We start from the raw sequence: 14,327 nt of genomic DNA, 5'->3' as shown, positions 1-14,327 counted from the left end.
CTTTGTAATTTAGTCCATTCATTTACAAATTAATACATTAATTTGTAAACTAACTTATTAATGCCTATATTTATTGTACAATTAGTTAAATGCTGTATAACCATTTCCGTGACGCTTGTGGTCCTCCACAATCACGGGGCCCTGAGCACACCATATATGCGCAGTTATGACGCACACTGCGTGAGAATACGGAGCCCCGTAAGGGAAATTGGCGGGGGGGGGGGGGGGGGGCAAAACTTCTGCGAGATCTCGCAAAAATGTTTTAATTTAGGTCAATGTATTTCCGGGTAAGGGAAATGGAGCGCGCACACCCATGGCAGAGGTTTATAGAGTTTTATTTTGAGATTGGCCTCTAATAGACATTATATCAGTGCTTGGCAGTAGACACAGTTTTCTCATAATGAGAGACATCTGAAGAGACTACTTAACGCACGGGGACTCTTTCATCCCAAAGCGTAGGCTACTCTGACCTTGTATTAGTCACTATGCCAGGCTCTGTGTTGTTACGTCAATTTATTGAATGAATTTTATGCCCACCTTGTCTCTTTGCGTACATAATGTCCTCTTTTGGGACCTCTCTTTGTAATATTCCATGATGTTCCATGTATGCTTTTATTCTGAAACTCCAGAACAGGTGTTGTATCGAGCTCTGTTTCCTCGTGGAGATGTTTCCCCTCGGCCCGCCCCCTTCCGAAATGGCCCGAAGGGCGAAGGAAGCACGTGTTCACAAAAAGCTCGCCCCCGAGCTGTTGCGCTCGTACTGCAGAGGCACTGTGGAGAGAGCTGAGGTTCAAAACTGACTTTTGTGAGCGAGTTTTATCTGAAGATGTTGAATTGTAGAAGTGAAATCCAAATTTCATGACTGTCTAGTTATATTTTTAAACTGGGACAACAGCACATATGTTTGTGTTTTTATGTCTTTGTTAACACAACCAACTACTGTTATTTCTATCAATAAAAAATATTATATTTGTGAGAGACTTTTCATTTTGAATATTATGGACTTTTGGAAGAATGCTCATTCATTTACAGGCTAAATATAAATCGCTATTTTATCACATTTGTCTTGAATACAGCTCCATTATAGCAGGTAAAGCACATCCTGACAGCTTGGAGTATTGCTGTCAGATACTGTTCCCCCTCTGTTCAATATGAAAGGAGGCTCACACATCTTTCAAATTCATACTGCTGACTTATTTCCCCACAATAGAGAAGTCCTGTGATTTTCAGGCTGATATCTTTAAATTTGACCATTTACAACAGGGGGAACGCATCCTGACAGCTTGGAGTATTGCTGTTAGATACTGTTCCCCCTCTGATCCCCTCTGTTCAATATGAAAGGAGGCTCACACATCTTTCAAATTCATACTGCTGACTTATTTCCCCACAATAGACAAGTCCTGTGATTTTCAGGCTGATATCTTTAAATTTGACCATTTACAACAGGGGGAACGCATCCTGACAGCTTGGAGTATTGCTGTTAGATACTGTTCCCCCTCTGATCCCCTCTGTTCAATATGAAAGGAGGCTCACACATCTTTCAAATTCATACTGCTGACTTATTTCCCCACAATAGAGAAGTCCTGTGATTTTCAGGCTGATATCTTTAAATTTGACCATTTACAACAGGGGGAACGCATCCTGACAGCTTGGAGTATTGCTGTTAGATACTGTTCCCCCTCTGTTCAATATAAAAGGAGGCTCACACATCTTTCAAATTCATACTGCTGACTTATTTCCCCACAATAGAGAAGTCCTGTGATTTTCAGGCTGATATCTTTAAATTTGACAATTTACAACAGGGGGAACGCATCCTGACAGCTTGGAGTATTGCTGTTAGATACTGTTCCCCCTCTGATCCCCTCTGTTCAATATGAAAGGAGGCTCACACATCTTTCAAATTCATACTGCTGACTTATTTCCCCACAACAGACAAGTCCTGTGATTTTCAGGCTGATATCTTTAAATTTGACCATTTACAACAGGGGGAACGCATCCTGACAGCTTGGAGTATTGCTGTTAGATACTGTTCCCCCTCTGATCCCCTCTGTTCAATATGAAAGGAGGCTCACACATCTTTCAAATTCATACTGCTGACTTATTTCCCCACAATAGAGAATTCCTGTGATTTTCAGGCTGATATCTTTAAATTTGACCATTTACAACAGGGGGAACGCATCCTGACAGCTTGGAGTATTGCTGTTAGATACTGTTCCCCCTCTGTTCAATACGAAAGGAGGCTCACACTTCTTTCAAATTCATACTGCTGACTTATTTCCCCACAACAGACAAGTCCTGTGATTTTCAGGCTGATATCTTTAAATTTGACCATTTACAACAGGGGGAACGCATCCTGACAGCTTGGAGTATTGCTGTTAGATACTGTTCCCCCTCTGTTCAATATAAAAGGAGGCTCACACATCTTTCAAATTCATACTGCTGACTTATTTCCCCACAATAGAGAAGTCCTGTGATTTTCAGGCTGATATCTTTAAATTTGACAATTTACAACAGGGGGAACGCATCCTGACAGCTTGGAGTATTGCTGTTAGATACTGTTCCCCCTCTGATCCCCTCTGTTCAATATGAAAGGAGGCTCACACATCTTTCAAATTCATACTGCTGACTTATTTCCCCACAACAGACAAGTCCTGTGATTTTCAGGCTGATATCTTTAAATTTGACCATTTACAACAGGGGGAACGCATCCTGACAGCTTGGAGTATTGCTGTTAGATACTGTTCCCCCTCTGATCCCCTCTGTTCAATATGAAAGGAGGCTCACACATCTTTCAAATTCATACTGCTGACTTATTTCCCCACAATAGAGAATTCCTGTGATTTTCAGGCTGATATCTTTAAATTTGACCATTTACAACAGGGGGAACGCATCCTGACAGCTTGGAGTATTGCTGTTAGATACTGTTCCCCCTCTGATCCCCTCTGTTCAATATGAAAGGAGGCTCACACATCTTTCAAATTCATACTGCTGACTTATTTCCCCACAACAGACAGGTCCTGTGATTTTCAGGCTATTATCTTTAAATGTGAGCCTCCTTTCATATTGAACAGAGGGGATCAGAGGGGGAACAGTATCTGACAGCAATACTCCAAGCTGTCAGGATGCGTTCCCCCTGTTGTAAATGGTCAAATTTAAAGATATCAGCCTGAAAATCACAGGACTTCTCTGTTGTGGGGAAATAAGTCAGCAGCATGAATTTGAAAGATGTGTGAGCCTCCTTTCATATTGAACAGAGGGGGAACAGTATATATGTCTATGCAGACAGCTACAGAGTTGCAGTGAAGGTATCCGGTTTGTCGCACAATGTAGATTATAAACACATCGTGAGTAGTCTATCACAACACTCTTGGCAGCAGGAAATGCTCCAAATCCTCCTCCATGACTCATACTTTTTGCTGATTCCCAAATGGCCAAGCGACAGTAAGCGACCAGCAAAGTGTTACAGCTTTTGCGGGATCTCGCAAAACGTACATCTCCCCCCCTCCATGTCCCTTACGGGGCTCCGTATGAGAGCGAAGCCTCGCCCAGTGGACTTGTCCCGGAGCGAAAACACAAATTCCAGCGAAACATTGAACGAAGTTACTTTGCAGTGAGTGGAAAACCTCTTGTGTTTAAACGGTGTGCTCGGTGTTTGCAGAAACTGTGTTAACGTGATAAAAACCTCCGCTCTCTCTGCAGGACATGATATTGTTGTTGGTAACCATCTGCTGCGCCTTATTCGGTGAGTACACAGCTTCACAGGAGAAATGCAACCTCAGGCTCCAGGTTTAATCAATGTGATGTTTAGTTTTTCAGCTTTTTCCGTGTAGTATATTACCGAGGTCTCTGCTGCACATATCACTTTGTGATAATCATGTCAACGATGTCATTAAAACCGATATTTTTACTATATAAAAAAAATCGAAATTAAATGTTTTAAAAGAATAACACAAAATCAGCGCTTTATACCCGTATAATCAGGAGTTCAACACTCAGACTGTGTCTTATCTATTATTTTATCCATGCACATCCAATAAAGAGGCAGATGGTCCCACTACAGCCACACCTCGGCAAGAAAGTAGTACAAGATGTTTCTCAAAGCAGACACTGTGGTCGCTTCAAAACTACACCTGCTGCCTTCTGTCTTAATGTCAATATTCAAGCTCACCTGTGCATTTGATTAGTCATTTAAGTAGCCATGCTTTTTTCTTTATGCATTTAAAGGGGCACTATGTTGTTTTGGAAAAGAAGTTTGAATGCAGCAGTTATGTTTACAATAATAATATGGTAATGTAAAGTAAAGCAGTGTGAAGGTGTGTTAAAATTTCTTCCCCACAACTTCATAGTGTGCCTTTAAAGGAATCAAACCATTCTGAGGCAAGTTGCAAACTTTTGAAACCGGAAAACTCCTAATCAGTTATTGTTGAAATTATTTAGATGTGTCGATGACGATGTGTCGGGAGGATAAATTGTATTTTTCCCATGATGTCCCCCCTGTGATTTATGTGATTTTTAAGGGTGCCTTAATTTATTACTTTTGTGACGATCCAGAAAAAAATTCTTGTGATTTATGAGTATATTCACATTCACATTTCCACTGTTATCTGTGGTGTCAGTATGTTTTCCACATGTCCTCAGATGTTTTGTCTGTGACTTTCCTCAGTGTGCCCTCCGTCTGTTTCTTCATTACTTGTATCTTTCTGATTCTAGGTTCATCTGCTGGTGTTGAGTATAAAGATAAGTGCTATGGCAAAAGTTTAAGATTTCCATTTCTGTATACACCACCTTTATTCCGTGGACAGCTGTACTTCACTCCGAGTGACGGGGGACCGAGGAAGCTACTGTTGGGTGACGGGAAGGTGAGCAGCTTCTGGTGCTATCATTTATACTATCACCAGTATGCTCTCGTATCCATTTAAAGCGAGATCAGGAATAAGACAAATGTCTGGCTTCTGTTCAGGTCAGAGTAAACCAGGTTTTAAATGAATACAGAATCTACTTTATACTGAGGAAGTATTTTATCCACCGATTCAGGCAAAGGAACCACGCATCAAAATCGACTTTGCAGCAGGAGTTACATTAACAGATTTGAGAGAAAGTGATGCTGGAACGTTTTCCGCGTCATCTGATGGGAAAACAAACAAACTCTTCACGCTGCAAATTTTGGGTGAGAACATGACACTGCAATGCATATTTAATGGCTCTTTTCCATCATGAAATGTTTGTGTAAATAGGTATTTCTAGTAGCTATGTGCAGTATTTCAATATATAATAAGTTCAGGTTTTTTTTCTTTTTCTGTATACTTTTTCAGATTGTGCCACCAAGATCACAGACACTTATGGGGCCAGGCACACCTTCAGTGTTCCTACCCAGACTAGATACCTGGAGTTCACTCCCCTTAACACGGATCAGACAAACGTCCTGTGGGATTACAACGACCCTCATGTTAGTAAGGGAGGCAGAGGAAAGATGAAGCCTGGTGGCTGGGAGATTATCAGCCTCACTCCAGCAGACAGCGGCTACTACAACTTCAGAGAAAATGACAACACTTTGCTGTCTAGGAAAAGGCTCACAGTAATAGGTGATGTTGGGAATTTGATAGGTGATGTTTGTGAGCATTTAGACTGCTGTGTATTTGATTAAATGTTCTTATACGATCTTCTCTTGATCGCTTACAGAGAGCTTTAAAGACTATGATACAAACGTGAACGGGCGGCTCCTCATCAAAAATCCAATTGAAGGTTACCCGTGGACTGTGACGTTCACCGCTGACCACAATTTTACGAAAACTATACTGATGATGGAAGAAGGTAGCCTGGTCACAGATTGGAGGATAATGAGTTTTAGAGGGAGAATTGAGAATCTGAGCGATGGCATCGAGATTGATCCTGTAGAGATGATAGACTCTGGCATCTTTAAGTTCACAGACCTGGAGGGCAACCTGGCCCTTGTTGCGACAGTGACGGTAAACCCTGGTGAGCAACAACACATTTTATTCAACGTAAGGAAAAATGTATGAACAAACAATGACTGATGAGTCAAACTAATCACAACCCTTCTTCTTTTTTTCTGCTCTTACAGAACTTGCTCCCACTTATGTTTATGTTGCTATCACTGGTGGGATTGTCTTAGCAGTGGTTGTCTGCTGTTGCTGTGTGAGGAAGTGCTGTTGTAAAAACAGCTCTTCTAAAAGGGACGAGTCAGCGCCTGCTGCTGTGTTTTACCATGTAAGTACTTCAAATGAGCATTCAGACTAACAGTTTATAATGTGTGTTTTTGATTTTTACTTCAAAATTCTCGTTCCAGTCGCAAACTCGGGATCAACCTGCAGGCCCAAGTTACTCTGCTGCACCTGCTCCAAATTACTCTTATCAGCCAGTGAATCCTCCTGCTTCTAGACAACCAGCAGCTACCTCCGTTGGACCGTCGGTAGGTGTTATTTAACAGTTTTTAAACTGAGTTGCTTCGTCAGGAGTGTGTTTTTTTTCAGCACTGACACACTTTCATTTTGTTTTTACCTTACAGGTGCACAACCCAGTGAATATCCATGTGAACCCCCTTCAACCTGAGGTACACACACAAACACACAGAATTCCCCCTTGCATCCTTTAAATGTTAATGTTGCCATCCTGGTGGCCTCAGAGTACAGTCTAATAAGCTGCGAGGCAGGGGTACTCCCAAATGGTTAGATTACAGCAATTTCTAGGAACTTTCATCACCTTTGGACAAAAGATGACAAGGGTGAGACGCGTAAGCTTTATTTTAGTGCAGTTATGGACCAGACTACAGAGCAACTTCTATCCTGAGGCTGTGAGACTCTTCAATTCATGCTCATCACTCCACAATAAAAAAAAGTTTTAATTTTGATGGCCAATATGAACAGGAGGAATACAAGTATCACAGCAAAGGAAACCTGTGTCATTGTTTCCACAAGCATCTGTTTTAAGACAAAGCACACATGTTGTAGAGTCATTCTGACTGCCTGTGAAAACAAATTTCCCCAACGGGACAATAATACTTTCAATGGTGCCAGTTTGTGTTAATGTAAACAAATATAGGCTACAGAGCAGCTTTGTGAACCACAGTTTATGAATACATGACAAATTATATTTATTAACCTTTTTTTGTTTTTTGTTTTTTACCTTACAGGTGTACAAGCCAGTGAACATCCATGTGAACCCCCTGCAGCCTGAGGTACACACACAAGCATACAATATCCCCCCTTACATGAGATTGTTAAGGTAGGAGAATCAAGAGTCTCCTGGTATAAATCAAACAACAAGACAGTTCTTCTAAGACAGAATTGTGGGTCTTTTCACACACTTAGGTAATTGACACTGTTTCATCAACATGTTTATTTACCTTTTTTGTTTGTTTGTTTTGTTTTGTTCTTTTTTCTTTTTACAGGCGTCTGCTCCAGCTCCTTCACTCGGCTCTGATTGTCTCTCCTCAGCCCCTCCGCCAGTGTTCGAGCTGACAGGACGGACCTTTCCCTCTGTCCCCCCCCTCGGTTCAGAATCAACTATCAGTGATGTTTATACCTCTGATAAATTCAATTTTCTGTGATGTGCACACTGAAAAGTCAAGCGACGCAGAATGCTGCTTTGGACTAGCAGGAACACAGCCATTTGAGTCCTCGATTGGACCATTTAGATTGTAAGAAACAAGATGTCATTCACACTGTGTTGAGACGTATCATAAGTTAATGTGTGGGATGTCCTCTTTCAGTATAACACATTTGAGGCCAGGAAAGTATTAATAGTTTTTAATCCGTTAACTCTTGTAGATAATAAACTTATTGGGTAGTTTTTAAATGTTTGCGTTTATTCTCTTTTTTCTCAGGTAATGAAAAACAAAGCTCACTCAGTGTAGCTCTGTACACTTATTCTTTAGTTTCAGGTGTGTTTCAAGAGCCATCTGCCTTAATCAGGGGGTCTATATAATATGAATTTATAATGTGTAAATGTAGGTTATACAGATGATGTTAAAATGAGGGTCTGTAGCAGATTCTTGAGACGGTTACTCAAAATGGAGTCGGACTGACTCTGACACTCATGGAAATACAACACTACACTCAGCAACTATGCCACTGGTGCCAGCGTTACTTGAATACTATTTTATATGGTTGTTTTAATGTGCCTGCAGTTTCTTATATTAACATGTCTTTGTTGTTTTTATCTCTACATTTTAAGAAATTATATGGGATGTGCATAAACTTGAAAACTGTTGTATTCTGCATGTTTGTGTGTGTATATGTAGATCTTTTTTAGGCTCTAGGTTTTTTTTCCCATCAGCTCTACTTGTGGTTTTAAGACACGGTGCCAGTCATTAAGCCAAGAAATCAATGTAAGCTAGTAATACTTGATACAAATATTTGTCTGCACAATGTGTAAGGATTTGTTATTATACTTTGACTTTCAAGTTTAACATTTGTTTGGCCGTTATATTAGCAGGTGTTGTGGTTCCTTCCTTTCTATCTACCTGTAAAATTGAAATATCAAAAATCAAAGTATGAATAGCTGTCTTTCATAGTGTTAGATTATTGTTACATAAATAAGCTACCATGCAATGTATTAACAATGTGGAAGTTACTGTTTAACTTCATGTTGGTGGTTAAAGGCCTTAAAAAACAGTTTTCACAATCATCTTTCACTGAGCACTGAAGCTGTACTAAAGAATTTTTCTTTTGTATTACATTTGCTCTTTTGTTTTGGTCCTCTGACCTTTTTTAAGGGGCATTGTTGGAAAAAGGTGATGTCTGAACTCTGTTTTTGACTAATCACAATTAATTAAATAATTGAAATTGGGTTTGTGTGTTTTTCTTTTTTTTTTTGCTAAGTATTTCAGGAGTTTCCTATTCACCAATGGCCCAAGCAAACGGTGCGTTGAGGTGTGCAAAAAACAGAGAAGACTGGCCAGATAAAGATGCTTGAAGAGTGATCAAGGGAAGCAACACACAGGAGCAGTGGCTAGTACTACAAGTCATGTAGTCCTGACCACAGAACCTGGTCAGTGGGAGGACAGAGTCACCCCATCCCTCCACAAAGCAGGACATCGGAAGAGCATCAGGTGAAGTGGCCTGCTGCAAGCAAGGGGGACTGGCTCCAGATGGATGAGAGTGGACACAAATTCTGGAGACAACACAATTGGGCAATGCTGTATGAAGTGGACATACATTTACAGTTGTCGGGAAAACATAGCGTTGTGATTTTATGCGGTTATTTACTTTCCTATGGTGAAAAAACAGCTCCAAGTGCGAACAGCTGACGAGCAGAGCCGTTTGCTGACCAGCGCGGAGAAATTCGTGTCTGGTGTGAACAGAAGAGCCGTGGCTCGCGCGAGAGTTTCCGAGCGCGGCGCTTCGGGGCGCTTCTGCGTCCTGTCTGAACGCAGAAGGAAGCCTCGCCCAGTGGACTTTTATTCTGTCCTGGAGCGCAAACACACACATTTCAGCACTTAATCACAGAGCACTAGTTCACAGTGAGTTGAAAACCTCTTGTCCGTCCTTTTTTTCATCAAATTAAGTGCTCAGTGTTTAGTTTTGTCTGCTCAGTCTTTACGGAAACGTTGTTTACGTGATAAAAAAAAACAAACCTCTGCTCTCTCTGCAGGACATGTTGTTTCACATATTCCTTTCCTGGGTCTTATTTGGTGAGTATACAGCTTCACAGAAGTAATGCAACCGTACAAGTTTTATTTATTTATTTATTTTATCATTCTGACATTTAACTTTAGAGCTTTTCAGCTTTCATCGTGTAGTAGTTAAAGGCGAGGTCTGTGCTGCACATACCTGTGGACGCTTCACTTTGTGCAGATGTGCCAAGTATGCCAATTGTGTCATTAAAGCCGTGTGTTGCAGCAGCTCCACTGTTGAAAATGTTCACAATAGATTGTGTGAATGTATTACTCTACTATTACTCAAACAGAAACAACAGCCACCACTGCCCCCTTCAGTCTGTCATGACCCTGAAGTTAGTTGGGTTTAGTTTGAAAATCCAATAACATATGTTCTTCTCTCTTAGCTCAAACATATCATGGCGCATTACACAATTATTATATTATTAAGATTATACCATGAGCCCTGAATCTTGATTTTTGAATCTGAATTCCCTGATTTGCCACCTTTCTCAAAATTAGGTTTCAGTTGTGCTGCTCTTGTGACGATCCGTAAAAATAAATTGAAGTTTATTTTGTGGGCACAGGAACATACTGAAACATTCACACATATATGAAATAATTAGTTATCTGAGGGATCAAATCTATTGAAGTTGCTGCAGTATGTTTTCCACTTCTCCTCAGATGTTCGGTCTCTGACTTACCTCAATATTCCCTCCATCTGTCTCTGATCCAAGGTTCATCCGTTGATGGTGTGTATGTAAAGGAGTGCTATGGCGGAAGTTTTAGGCTACCAATTGACTATACACCATTTCATTACAAGGGACCCATGTACTTCACTCCAAGAAAGGGGGGACCCAGGAAGCTACTGATGGATGACGGTCAGGTAATCAGCTTGTGGTGCCATCATTTATACTGTCACCAGTTATTGCTATGACATTTTTGCAGGGCAGGATCCTGAAAATGACAAATGTCTGGCTTCTGTTCAGGTCAGAGCAAACCAGGTTTTAAATGACCACAGGATCTACACAGTCCTGAGTAAATGTATCTGTGTTATCCACTGATTCAGGCAAAGGATCCCAGTGTCAAAGTTGCGTTACTCTCAGTTATAGTCAAAGATTTGAGAGAAAGTGGAACAATTTCGGTCCAGACTTCTCACCAAGGAACAGTAGATGTCGCTACACTGGCAGTTTCGGGTAAGAACATTACATTACACTGCATATTTAAATGCTCTATATCCTCATGACATGTTTGTGTAAATAGGTGTTTCTATTAACAATGTGCAGCATTCCTATATGCATGTCTGTTTTATTCTGAGCGTGCTTTTTCAGATTGTGCTGACAAGGTCACAAGGAGTTACGGGCATGCTTACAACTTCAATGTTCCTAGAAGGGCTGAATTCCTGGAGTTCACGGCGAATTACGATGTGGACCAGACAAAGGTCCTGTGGAATCGCAGTGACCCACTGTCTTTTAAAGGAGACAGAGGAAAGAGGACGTCCAATGGCTGGGAGATTATTAGCCTCACTCAGGAAGACAACGGCTATTACAGCCTCAGGGAAAAAGACAACACTTTGCTGTATAGGAAAAGGCTCACAGTAGAAGGTGACGTTAGGAACTTGATAGGTGCAGCATGATAGCTTTTAGACTGCTGTGTATCTGATTAAATGTTCTTATATGGTCTACTCTTTATCACATACAGAAAACTCGAAAAATTATGATCCAAAAGTTGGCGATGAGCTCCTCATCACAAATCCATTTAAGGAGGGCCCATGGACTGTGACCTTCATCCCTGTGGGGGATTTAAAAAAACAAACAGTGATGGAAGCAGGTAACCTGGTCGTAGAAGATGACTGGAGGACAACGTCTTTTAGTGGGAGAATTCGGGTCATGAGGAATGCCATTGAGATTGATCCTGTAGAGATCACAGATTCTGGCACCTTTGAGTACAGAGACTCACGGGGCAACCTGGCCCAGGTTGTGACAGTGGAGGTAATCCCAGGTGAGCAACGGCACATTTTATTCATACAGAAGGAGAAATGTAGGAACAAACAATTACTAATGAGTCAAAAATAACCCCCTCCCTTCTTCTTCAGCTCTCACAGAACCTATTCCCATTTATGTTTATGTTGCTATCATTGGAGGGATTGTCTTAGCGGTGATTGTCTGCTGTTGCTGTGTGAGGAAGTGCTGTTGTACAAAGAGCTCTTCTAAAAGGGGTGAATCAGCGCCTGTTGCTGTGTATTACCATGTAAGTACTTCAAATGAGCATTCAGACTAACTGTTTATAATGTGTGTTTTTGATTTTTACTTCAAAATCCTTGTTCCGATTGCAGGATCAGGATCAACCTGCAGGCCGAAGCTACTCTGCTGCACCTGCTCCAGATTACTCTTATCAGACAGTGAATCCTCCTGCTTCTAGACAACCTGCAGCTACCTCTGTTGGACCATCGGTAGGTGTTATTCAAAGGATTTTAAACTGTGAGGTGCTTTGTCAGGGGTGCCCTTTTTTCCCAGCACTGACAAACTTGCATTTTGTTTTTCTTTATCTTACAGGTGTACAACCCAGTGAATATCCATATGAACCCCCTTCAACCTGAGGTACACACACAAACCGTCCCTCTCGCATGCATTAAATGTTAATGTCGAGGCATTAAAGTGGCCTGAATAGAATAATCTTAACACACAGCAAGAAAGTCCTCATTCTAAGACAGATTTTTACTCTTACCACACACTGAAATAACTGACACTGTTTCATCATGTTCACTTCTTTCTCCAGGTTTCAGCTCCAGGAGGGCAGGGAGCCGCTCCAGCTCCTCCACTCAGCTCTGACTGTCTCTCCTCAGAACCTCCACCAGAATTTAAGCTGAAAGGACTGACCTTTCCCTCTGCTCCCCCCCTCAGTTCAGATTCAACTATCAGTGATGTTTATACCTCTGATAAACTCAACTTTCTGTAAGGGGCACACTGAAAATGTAAGTGATGCAGAGTTGAATTCAGAATTGTGCTTTATGACTTGCAGGGACCATGTATTGTAAGAAACAAGATATCATTCACAGTATGTTGACTAATGTCCAGAGTTATCATAAGTCAACGTGTGGAGTATCCCCTTTCAATATAAAAACATCAAAGTTTGAGGCCAGCACAGTATTAATAGTTTTTTTTTTTTTTATCAGTTAACGCTCGATAACTCAAGATTGATATTAAGGTTGTGGCTGAGAGCGAAGCAGTGGAGGGTAGACTTGTACCAAACTATGAATCATTAAGTCTCTTCCTACAGATGATTATAATTGGGCAGTTTTTACGCGTTTTTTTTTTTTTTCACTTTTTCCTCAGGGAATGAAAACAAAGCTCATTATGTGTATTGTAGCTTCATACAGTAATTCTTTTATCAGGGTCTGTGCACCAACTGGTATTTTATGGGTCTTGCGCATGGGTGTTGCAAAAAGTCTCCAGAGTGCTCCCTATATATATAGACTAAATTGGCTATATAGGCTTGTTCAGTGAGCTTGCAATCATGCAAAGACTTTTGTGTTTCTTTTTATGTCGTATAACTTGTGCACAAAGAAAGCTAAGACAAATGTCTAAATTTTGGATGCAAAAGGTGTCATACCTGGAAACTGTTACCCTCTGACTTTTGTGTATATTTGTATCTCTTTTTAAGTTTTTTTTTGTATAAGACCTTGAGAAACAAACGGTCATCGTTGTTAAAACAATTTAAAAAAGTGATAATTGATCCAAATATTTGTCTGCATTATGTGCAAGATAACTGTCATTTGACCATCAAGTTTAAATTAGTTTGGTCATTTATCGTATTAGCTGCTGGTTGGGTTCTTTTCTTTTCTATCCACCTGTTAAAGAATCCATGAACAAGATGCTGAACCACAAATTGCTGGCAAAGGCAATTTAAAAAATGTTAAAAATATATTAAAAAATACCTTTTTAATTGACAAACATCACATGTGTGATTGATGGCACAATTCAAGTGGGTTTAAAGAAAGAACATGTCTTTCTGCATTTAATAACAGAGTTTTTCAGGAAGGGGCGTGCGGGGATATGATAAACTTGTTTATGTCAGTACTGATGTTAAGATCCGACCTGTCTGACGTCTTCTGTTGTGCTCATCTTGTGTACAGTTTTGCTTTGACAGTGATATAGATTGATAATCTTCCTAAAACCAAATCTACCCAACTGGCCGGACTATACTGCTACTTTTTGGTCAAATCAAGCGGTCGGAATATTTAAACACCCAACATCCATTTTTAAATGAATGACATATTTACACTTTGAAAGAAAAAAACACAGCAAAGGAAATTAAATTGGATGTGAGCTAGTTCGTGACATCGGTTTGTGGTTCGCTGAGACTGTGTTGGGGTTTTGTTAGGAGTGCGTAAACGTGCCAAAGGCGCAAGGTTACGGGCGGTTTAACTACTGTCATTTCCCACGGCACTTGGACGCATCACGAGCGCCTCCATGGAAACACCCTTTCGAGCAATGTGGGGGCCAGTGGGCGGAGTCAAATGTATAACCCCGCCCACATCGAGGCACTCCCCAATCTGTACTGCAGCCAGGGGCTTCTCGGCTGAAGACATGCCCTCGACACCGGATGTGCATGCTAGTAATTGCCGTTTGTGCACAGTTAATTACTGAATATGTGCTTTTTACAACTAATATATGTTTAAGACTCATTGGTAACGTTTTGATGAACTTTA

The 14,327-nt window shown here is 40.8% G+C and overlaps 2 protein-coding genes across 2 annotated transcripts; both read left to right on the top strand.

Moving 5' to 3' along the window:
- The first annotated feature begins 3,537 nt into the window (after positions 1-3,537).
- Positions 3,538-8,808, top strand: LOC311257562 (uncharacterized protein). Its single transcript, XM_084353245.1, has 11 exons — positions 3,538-3,610; positions 3,700-3,742; positions 4,711-4,859; positions 5,035-5,167; positions 5,313-5,582; positions 5,680-5,976; positions 6,083-6,228; positions 6,308-6,430; positions 6,527-6,571; positions 7,151-7,195; positions 7,409-8,808. The coding sequence occupies exons 2-11, from the start codon at positions 3,703-3,705 to the stop codon at positions 7,565-7,567; spliced, it is 1,407 nt and encodes a 468-aa protein (XP_084209371.1). The 5' UTR covers positions 3,538-3,610; positions 3,700-3,702; the 3' UTR covers positions 7,568-8,808.
- Positions 8,809-9,396: 588 nt separating this feature from the next.
- On the top strand, positions 9,397-12,588 carry LOC311257348 (uncharacterized protein). The gene is made up of 10 exons (XM_084352939.1): positions 9,397-9,481; positions 9,613-9,652; positions 10,354-10,502; positions 10,686-10,812; positions 10,948-11,220; positions 11,318-11,617; positions 11,712-11,866; positions 11,952-12,068; positions 12,172-12,216; positions 12,395-12,588. Exons 2-10 carry the CDS (start codon positions 9,616-9,618, stop codon positions 12,572-12,574), a joined length of 1,383 nt encoding a protein of 460 aa, XP_084209065.1. The 5' UTR covers positions 9,397-9,481; positions 9,613-9,615; the 3' UTR covers positions 12,575-12,588.
- Positions 12,589-14,327: the final 1,739 nt, after the last annotated feature.

This window comes from Pagrus pagrus (assembly GCF_965226575.1).
Source record: "Pagrus pagrus genome assembly, chromosome: 5".
NCBI classification, from domain to species: Eukaryota; Metazoa; Chordata; class Actinopteri; order Spariformes; family Sparidae; genus Pagrus; species Pagrus pagrus.
Note: the sequence above shows the minus strand (reverse complement) of the source record. Positions and strands in the feature narration are given on the sequence as shown.